General features: G+C 38.8%; 1 protein-coding gene across 1 annotated transcript; it reads left to right on the plus strand.

The window, feature by feature from the left end:
* The first annotated feature begins 7,228 nt into the window (after positions 1–7,228).
* On the plus strand, positions 7,229–8,161 carry LOC123932689 (olfactory receptor-like protein OLF4). Its single transcript, XM_045991206.1, has one exon. The coding sequence runs from the start codon at positions 7,229–7,231 to the stop codon at positions 8,159–8,161; it is 933 nt and encodes a 310-aa protein (XP_045847162.1).
* Positions 8,162–10,733: the final 2,572 nt, after the last annotated feature.

The following is a 10,733-nucleotide window of genomic DNA, read 5'->3' on the forward strand; positions in this document are numbered from 1 at the left end:
GTGGCATCTTCAGATTTCTCTCTGACCCAACAATTCTGCTTTCCTCCCCCATATTCAGAGGACCATGATGATCACTTTAGTTCCACCTGCATAATCTTTGTCAATCTTAGTTTAATGTCAGCTAATTAGCAGCCTTATTCTGTTTGCTACTTTACTCTCCTCCTTCCTATAAGAAATAGCATATTCAATGCAGGGATGACAGCAACTTCTTTCAAGATATGTCTCCAAAGGCCAAGGAAACAAAAACGAAAATGAACTTTTGAGACTTCATCAAGATCAAAAGCTTCTACACAGCAAAGGGAACAGTCAACAAAACAAAAAGGCAACCCACGGAATGGGAGAAGATATTTGCAAATGACAGTACAGACAAAAGGTTGATATCCAGGATCTATAAAGAACTTCTCAAACTCAACACACACAAAACAGAGAATCATATCAAAAAATGGGCAGAAGATATGAACAGACACTTCTCCAATGAAGACATACAAATGGCTATCAGACACATGAAAAAACGTTCATCATCACTAGCCATCAGGGAGATTCAAATTAAAACCACATTGAGATACCACCTGACACCAGTTAGAATGGCCAAAATTAGCAAGACAGGAAACAATGTGTGTTGGAGAGGTTGTGGAGAAAGGGGAACCCTCTTACACTATTGGTGGGAATGCAAGTTGGTGCAGCCACTTTGGAGAACAGTGTGGAGATTCCTGAAGAAATTAAGAATAGAGCTTCCCTATGACCCAGCAATTGCACTGCTGGGTATTTACCCCAAAGATACAGATGTAGTGAAAAGAAGGGCCATTTGTACCCCAATGTTTATTGCAGCAATGGCTACGGTCGCCAAACTGTGGAAAGAACCAAGATGCCCTTCAACGGATGAATGGATAAGGAAGATGTGGTCCATATACACAATGGAGTATTATGCCTCCATCAGAAAGGACGAATACCCAACTTTTGTAGCAACATGGAAGGGACTGGAAGAGATTATGCTGAGCAAAATAAGTCAAGCAGAGAGAGTCAAGTATCATATGGTCTCACTTATTTGTGGAGCATAACAAAGAACATGGAGGACATGGGGAGATGGAGAGGAGAGGGAGTTGAGGGAAACTGGAAGGGGAGATGAACCATGAGAGACTATGTACTCTGAAAAACAACCAGAGGGTTTTGAAGGGGCGGGGGGGTGGGAGGGTGAGGAACCAGGTGGTGGGTAATAGTGAAGGCACGTCCTGCATTGAGCACTGGGTGTGATGCCAAAACAATGAACACTGTTATGCTGTAAATAAACAAATAGAAAAAAAGTAATAGCATATTCAAAGTTTCTAGGTATTACAATGTGGAAAACTTAAAGAGGCTTTTATTCTGCTTACTACAAAGTCTTTTCCAAAAGTATTTTGTGCCCCTCAAGGGTTCTTACATAAAAGAAACAAACACAGAATTTCTCACAGCCCCTTTGAATGACTGTATACACTAGTCATTCAAAATATTATGCAAACATGATATTTTTGTGTCCGTGGGGAGAAGACCTAAAAACACCCACACTTTTCTCTATCACAAAACAACAGCCTTGCTACTCAGAGAGTGTTCTACAGACCATGACCTGCAGCATCAACATAACTCAGGAGTTTGTTGGAAATGCTGGACTGGGCCTACCAGCACCTGCTAAAGTGGAATCTGCATTTAAGCTAGAATCCTAGGTTATTCCTATGCAATTTGAAGTTGGGAAAATGCTGGTCTGAAGTACATTTTCTCACATTTTCATTTGACCTTTAGACATGGTCATTATTTGTGTTGGAAATTGTTCTGCTCATTGGAAATGTTTAGCAGCATACCTCAGACATTGGCAGCTATGCCCAGGGGGACAAGAACCACCTCTGGTTGGGACCAACGGCACAGAGTTTGAAAAATGGAAGCATCCTGAGAGAATGCAATCAAAACCTTTTCCTCTCTGCAATGATAATTTTGAGAAATCACTAAATTCTTCAAGCCCCCTGTTCCTATGGGGAATAGAGTTCACATTAGTGCTTCCTCACAGAATTAACTTCTGGAAAAACTAAATCAGGCAATTCCTATAAGGTGCTAAATTTTGACCATAGTGCAGAAAAATCTCTAAATATATATCATATTTAACAAATATTTTATTGTGATGTTTCAAGTCATAGATCTGAATTTGTGACAAAACTGTAAAATTCTTAATTGTTTTGGCAAAATTGTCATGAAGGCAAGGGATGTAGTGTGCAAGGTTTTATATTAAAAGAACAAACTTTGGGGCACCTGGGTGGCTCAATCCTTAAGCATATGCCTTTGGCTCAGTCACGATCCCAGGATCATGGGATCCAGTGCTGCATCTTGCTCCCTGCTCGGCTGAGAGCTTGCTTCTCCCTCTCTCATCCCCACCCCCCAACTTCTGTTTCCTCTCTTGCTGTGTCTCTTTCTGTCAAATAAATAAAATCTCAAAAAAAAAAAAAACCCACAAACTTTCCATCTCTGCTGAAAAAAGCTAAAGTAATTTTCTAGAGATATCAGGGGTATCATTCACCATAAGTCAGTGCTTTGAAGGACCAAGGGACCTAGTCAGGACCAATTTCTCAGTCTTAAAGAGGAGAAAACATTCACTCAAGAGTGGGTTAAGGTGCTGAGAGTTTAGATCTCTGAAAGGAAGAAGAAGGTATGCAAAAGAGGTAAGGAAAACTGACTTCTTCTGACTTATCTCTGATCAACAGGAAATCTTTCCTCTCTGTCCACACTTGTGTCCCACAGGGAAATCATGTGCCTACAAGATGGAGGAACAAGAGGGAAATGTGCCTAATGAGCAGACCAAAGCAGCTATAAATACCTCCTCAGCTGCAATCACACAGGGTGTACAAACTTGGAATTGACAAGACCTGGGCATTTCTTGTGCAGTCCTAAGTCTGAATGGGGTACTGGAGTTTGACCCATTCCTGCTCTCTTGTCTGGGCACAGAGATTCATCCTCCATCATCTTCCAACCAGACAGGTATGTTGATTTCCATATGGAGACCTTCCTCTTAGAGACCCCATCTAGATGAATTTTACTGCCCAGTAGGGACTGCAGAAGAAGGTCTAGTGAGTAGATGTTTTAGCTGAGGTCATCTGAAGGCTAGTCCAGCACAGCCCAGCCCAGAACTGAGAGTTTGCTGTGGTTACTTTCTGGCTTGATTAAGAAATTTATGATTGATTCATTTATGTACGTATGATGTTAAATAGAGAAGTAAATAGTACTCAGAAATGCAAGGTTCTGTGCTAACCACTAAATCATAATAATGGAAAACCAATTAAACTGAACATTGGAAGCATAAAATTAGAACATTGGACCAAGGATCTTTGCAATTAACTAGAGCCAAAAAGTCGAGTATGAGCTATAGAGGGATATACAGAGGAGTAGAAACATGTCTTTTCAAGTTTAAGACAGGGTGTATTAGATTACATTTCCATGCTGAGGATTAAAATCCAGACAAAGGAATTCTCAGAGGCATATCTATGCAAGAGCAGTACATGAAACATACATATCACACCTCCTCTCTTGTGCGTTCAAATAAAATAAAATTTTTTTGCCTGTATTATATGAAAAATGGTTTGTTAATGAGCTTCCTTTACAATTACCTCATTACCTGTGAGCCTGAACATGGTATGGTTTATCTAGTCACTCACATTTTCAATTGAAAATTGTCTGTGGTGTTTGTATAGTGGGATCAGAGTAGTTTTATTCCCAGGTTTTTGGTTTTTTGTTTTGTTTTATTTTTGTCTTGGTTGGTTGTGTGTGTGTGTGTGTGTGTGTGTGTGTATGCACGCGCGAGCTCTTTCAACAAAGAATTTTTGTTTATTTCACCAATTTTGCTATTTGCCATTTTGCTTTTTTATGTATGTGTAGATGAATTTGTATAGAATGTGTGAGAGTGTATGTTTTGTGTGGTGAAGTCTGTTACTGGGTATAATGTATCCCCCCCACTGCCTTTCATAGTTTTTTTGTTTTATTTTTCTCTGAAAGATCTTGTCACCTTTATATTCTTCATTAGTGAATTCCTGTTTCCAAAAAAGAAATTCAATGTATTTCTGCATATTTATTGCTCACAAATCACCTTTTATACATATTTATGACTATTGTTCATGTCTCTGTATGCAGAGACATCCTGTGGCCTTTTACTACTTGGTCTATTTCTAAAATAGAAATGCCATCACTTGAAAGGTTTTGTTTTTACATTTGATGAAGAATCACCTTCACCTTCCACAAGCACACTTGTCCCATATATCTTCATATGAGATAAAACTAAAACTTTAGATACTGTTTCTTCCCACACTAAAATACATTTTTAGATTCTTTTATTCTCAGGGTGCCAGCTGGCTCAGCTGGTTAAGTAACTGCTTTCAGCTCAGATCATGATCTTGGGGTCCAGGGATGGAGTCCCACATTAGACTTCCTGCACAGCAGGGAGCCTGCTTCTCCTTCTTCCACTCTCCCTGATGTGCGTGCTCTCTCTCTCTCTCTGTCAAATAAATCAATAAAATCTTCTAAAAAAGTTCTTTTATTCTCAAGTCCGTATATAATGAGACCTAATTCCTTATTCATCCAAAACAGCTAAAAGAGCATCTGCTCTGTGCCTAAAATTTGTTTTCCTTTTTTGTTTTCTCAGGAAAACATGTTTATTATATTGAAGATTGCTATAAGAAATCAAGTATCTAAATATAAACAAATTCATTAAGTAATTACATGTATTAAGATACATAGACATGAATTTCTAAGAACTTTGTGTGTTATACCCTTGTATTTAAGGTCTTGGGGAATTTCCTTATTCATCCATGTTTATTTTGTGGAATTACTGCTCCCCTAGGTCATATTTCAAGTTAGTTCTCTAAAATCCCCTCATTTATGTCAGTGTAGTGGTACTGAAACTGCTCTTTAACCTGGTTTTATCTCTTCAGTCGTTCTTTGTATTTCAGAAAGTCTCATTTTCTTGAATTTGTTCCAATATAAGTGCATATACAATCATTACATAAAGAAAAAGATGAACAGTACAGGTGGAGTTGTTACTTCTTTAGTCCTTATCTCAGAGTGACAGGCAAGAGTGCTGTGAGATAAAGGTGAGTATGAGATAATGTCTTCAGATAAGTCACATGAGCAGTATTCAGAGTAAGAGGATAGATTGCCACAGGGTGTCTAGGGTATTACAGAGTCTGGGGAGTCTAGGGTATTACAGAGCCTTTGCATGTTGGACAAGGAACAGAACACTGAGTAGTGGTGCTCAACAGACTAGTCAAGAAAGTGACTGAAACCCAAAGGCTAAGAATGACAAGTAAACACAAAAGGATGTCACATAAGAAAAGTGATAAAGGGGCTCGCCTCATTCTCTATTGGACCAAATAAAAAACAGTGGGTTAAAAATATGGAAAAGGCACAGGGGAAAAAAATTCTGCTTTTTGCTGTCCAGTAATTAAAATGTCTAATTTTGTGCAGTGTTGGTTTGCTCTCTTTACTCATTTTTCTCTCTTGATATTCAGTCTGTAAGGTGCTTCACCATAAAGATGTCACTACCTTTGTCTTTTGGGCAATTTATTTTTGCTCTTTTATTGATTTTGCTCAGTATAATTGGGATCTAACCAGGATTGGATGCCACCAGCACCAAGGAAGCTTTCCTTCCTTACAGTCTCTCAGGACAACAGAGCTCATTAGGTCATTTTACTCTTTATGTCCATCTAATGTCTCTCTCCCTCCATATATCTTTTCCTCTCTCCTCTCTCTTTCTCTATCCATTTATTGAAGACAATTATTTATGTTCTTTACACACGGGTCAAAAAGTGTTCATTTCCAAATATAGGCCCAAGATAATTTGACCCTGGGAGTCTAGAAATAGGAATTTCTTTTTTTTTTTAAAGATTTTATTTATTTATTTGACAGACAGAGATCTCAAGTTGGCAGAGAGGCAGGCAGAGAGAGAGAGGGAGCAGGGTAGAAGCAGGCTCCCCGCTGAGTGGAGAGCCCGATGCGGGACTCAATCCCAGGACGCTGGGATCATGACCTGAGCCGAAGGCAGCGGCTTAACCCACTGAGCCACCCAGGCGCCCTAGAAATAGGAATTTCTGGGTAATATTTCTATGTTCTTTATGGTAAAGGCTACATACCTTATATATATGATGTGTATCCATTCATATCCTAAGCAGTGTGCTGGGGCAGGTGGCAGGTGGGGTGAGAAGGTATAGAATAATACTCACCAGGAGGATATGATATGCTATGTTCTGTGTATGTGACTGTGTGTGTGTGTGTGTGCATGAGCATGTGTGTGCGGGGACATGATGAGTGAGAGCATTCCTCAAAGCAGGGATACAGAGGCTCGTTTATCACAAGGTTACCCTTATAATATACAAGCTGAACTCAATCAACAGATGATATGAAGGAGGGATGTTCAATTGACAGGACACTATTGCAACTGGATTCATAAAGTGCAAGAAATACATAGTGTGGATGAGGAAGTCCCTGTGTATTGAACTTTAAGAAGCTATGAGGCCATGTGATTCTACAGAATTAACACCCACCATCTGCCATCACTCTCCTTTATTACCAATCGCCTTGAAACACTGGCTTCCCCCTGAGTTTTGATTTTCTGACAGAAGCATGTTCTCAGCAGCTTTGAACTGACCGTTCCCTCTGCCAGGAAAACCTCCTGTCTTCCACCCTCTCTTCCTTGAGGTCTCAATTCAAATGTTACCTGCTTAGCCAGTCTTGCCTGAACACCCACCATAACACCCCACCCACTGTCTCCTTTAACCTGCTTCTGTTTTTGTTTTTGTTTTCTTTTTTTTTTTCATGGCATCTGTCCCCATCTCATGATTATTTAGCCTTTACATTTGCTTCTATCCTATCCCCATCCTTGAATTATAGGGACTATTGCTTTTCAGCATCCTCTACTTAATGACTAGGAATTTTTCAAACATGGTTGACAATCTAGATTTCCTAAAATACGTGACATAATGTCTTATTAAAATTGTATAATACCTGACCTGTTGGGGAACAGGGCAATCTTACGTTTGGATGGAAATTCCTAATCAGAGAGGAACGAGGGATCCTCTCAAGGGGCCCAGATCCATTCACAAAATATTGAAATTAATTTCCTGACTGGAAAATATAACTTGTAGCTTTTCCACAATTTGAGCAATGCTCATTTCTGTGAATATTAATCTTGTTATTTCCCCTATAGTGGTAGTCACCTCCAACAATGGATCCAGGAAACAATACAGGAATGTCAAAATTTCTTCTTCTTGGATTTTCAGAGGACCCAGAACCCCTCATATTTGGGCTTTTTCTCTCCATGTACCTGATCACTGTGTTTGGAAACCTGCTCCTCATCCTGGCTGTCAGCTCTGACTCCCACCTCCACACCCCCATGTACTTCTTCCTGGCCAACCTGTCCTTTGCAGACATCTGTTTCACCTCCACCACCATCCCCAAGATGCTGATAAACATCCAGACACATAACAAAGTGATCACTTATGAAGGCTGCCTCAGCCAGATGTATTTTTTCATACTCTTTTCAGGATTAGATGTCTTTCTCCTGACTGTAATGGCTTATGACCGCTTTGTGGCCATATGTCACCCCCTCCAATACATGGTCATCATGAACCCCTGGCTCTGTGGACTGCTACTTCTAGTGACTTGGGTAATCAGTTTCCTGCATTCCTTGTTAGAAACCTTAATGCTATGGCAGTTGTCCTTCTGCATAGAGGTGGAAATCCCCCACTTTTTCTGTGAACTCTATCAGATGATCCAACTTGCGTGTTCTGACACCTTTCTTAATAATATGGTGATGTATTTTTCAGCTATGTTGCTGGGTGGTGCTCCCCTGGCTGGGGTCCTTTTCTCTTATGGTAAGATAGTTTCCTCGATATGTGGGATCTCATCAGCTCAGGGCAAGTATAAAGCATTTTCCACTTGTGCATCTCACCTCTCAGTTGTCTCCTTATTTTACTGTACAAGTCTAGGAGTGTACCTTAGTTCTGCTGCTACACAGAGCTCCCACTCAGGTGCAGTAGCCTCAGTGATGTACACTGTGGTCACACCCATGCTGAACCCCTTCATCTACAGCCTGAGGAACAAAGACATAAAGAAGGCTCTGATGAAATTCTCTAGGATTGCAGCTCTAAAAGGGTGAATCATCCTGGGGCTGAAGAAATGCCCTCGATTGCAGGGCCCAAAACGTTTGAGTCAGAAGTTGTGACTTTTTATCTTGAGGGTGGAAGTAGAGCTTGTTTCCTTAATTTATTTCCTAGAATTTCTTTGTTTTTGATTTTGATGTCTCCTACAATATATGTAACTTATTTTGTTAAGATTTGTGATATTTCTGATATCTAAGTGATTTTTCCCTTGTCATTTTCCTATGTCTCAATGTTATTTCTAGGCTTGAATTTGAAGAATTGGACATTGTCATTTATTCAAAAGACTACACAAATGTTTTAAGAATAATTTCTTCTCAAATGAAATATATAATAGTGATTATTTTTTCTTTTGATTGAATACTACTCCTATGGGAAAGCCGATCTTAGGCACCACAGCTATTTATGTAAAAATCTGAGATCATTGTGCTTCACTATTGTGAACATAATTCCTTTGTATATCACTACCTTAACTGCTTTTCCTGAGAATGCACACTTTGATGTACTGGTGGTTAAAGCTGATCATGGGGACTTTTCTACACATTAGGATTCTACTGTTACACAGCTTATGTCCACCATGCCTCCCATAGTCATTTTAAAAGAAATGATAATAAAATACATGTGCCCAAGTGGGATCTACACTGAGAGACAAACATGAAGAAAAAAAAATGGATTGACCCAATATGGCTTTAGAGTCAAAGTTGCCCTAAGAATGATGAAGGAAAATATTAAAGGATACATTTATTGCTATGCAAGCTATTTCCCTCTCAGGCACTTCATCTACCTAATGAATTATACAATATCAGGTTCCATCAGTAAGGTGTGTTTATTAATATAAAAGACTGGTGGCATGATTATGCTTTTATTAAATTATTTTTTGGGTTCTGGTTGAACATTTCCAGTGCTACATACATACAAATATGATTCCTTCCATTTCTTTAATCAAAATATCTCCAGCCTTAGAAATTTGCCATAGCTTCCAAAGGGGTAGAAAACAAACAGTATCAATATCATCCACTATGTATGATCCTTTTAGTCATAGAATGAATCACCAACAAGCATAGATTCCTGCCCAGGATGTGATTCAGGTCACAAGTTGTGGGCACACATAAGTGTCTTTCCCATGTTTCCGCATTACCTCAAAGGAGCTTCAATTGAGTCATTTTTTAATTCAGTTACATGAAATGAACTTGAAGAACAGAATAATCATGAATGCTAACTTCAATTATCAGAATAAACACTTAGAATAAAAAGAATCCGATTATTACAAATGCTGTCAGTTCTGCCTTATTTGATTATTATATCAGTTAGCCATTGTTACAAAAAAAAAAAAATCCTAAAATAAAATGGTTTAGTATAATGCCTTTATTATGGAATAGGATTTTAGAGTAGGGAGTTGTTCTGATCTCTGAAGGTCACCTCCTTAGTCAGGTGTGAATCTATGGATTGTGTTTCTGAGGCTCATCCATGAGGTGTGCTTGTAGTGCTCTTCTGTCTTCAAACAGTTGATGATGTTTAACTGTTTATATATGTAGGTTAATCTTTGATTTTATGAGAAAAAATGATTTTATCAAATGTGAATTGTCTAAATTTAATTCTGTTATATTAATACACACATGTGAACCTTTTCTTTTTCACAGCTGGAAGACAACTCTCCCTCTTCAATAGGTGTGACTCAGTTACTTGTGCTCCAGATCTGACCTTGAGTCATGTACCACTAGAATTTTTAAATTCTATGTATTTTATTGGAGCATTATCACAAGTGATACTGTACATATTTAAAGTGTACAAATTTATTTTTTAACTTCTGTGGTGTTATATTAGTCACCATAAAATACATCATTAGTTTTTGATGCAGTGTTCCAAGATTTATTGTTTATGTACAACATCCAGTGTTCCATGCAATACCTGCCCTCCTTAATATCCACCACCAGGCTAACCCATCCTCCCACCCCCATACCCTCTAAAACCCTAAGTTTGTTTCCTGGAGTCCACAGGCTTTCATAGTTCATCTCTCCCTCTAATGTCCCCATTTCACTTTTCCTTTCCTTCTCCTAAAGTCCTCCATATTATTCCTTATGTTCCCCAAGTAAGTGAAACCATATGATAATTGACTTTCTCTACTTGACTTGTTTCACTCAGCAAAATCTCCTGCAGTCCCAACCATGTTGATGTAAAGGTTGGGTATTCATCCTTTCTGATGGCTGAGTAATATTCCATTGTATATATGGGCCACATCTTCTTTATCCACTCACATATTGAAGGGCATTTCAGCTCTTTCCACAGTTTAGTTATTGTGGATATTGCTTAAATGGAAATTGCAGTACATATGGCCATTCTTTTCACTATATCTGTATCTCTGGGATAAATGCCCACTTTAAGAATTAAAAGAGTCATTGAAAAGTCAGGAGAACACACTGTATGATTCCATTTCCATAGAATGCCAGAAGAGGCAGAGCAAGTTCTGATTTGTCATTCAATTCTTAGGTTGTTATCTCTCCAGCCTTCATTCCTTCTGAAATCAATGTGTAATCAGAAACATAACTTTATGGAATGATGTGAGGAAATATT

Source organism: Meles meles, chromosome 20 (genome assembly GCF_922984935.1).
Source record: "Meles meles chromosome 20, mMelMel3.1 paternal haplotype, whole genome shotgun sequence".
NCBI classification, from domain to species: Eukaryota; Metazoa; Chordata; class Mammalia; order Carnivora; family Mustelidae; genus Meles; species Meles meles.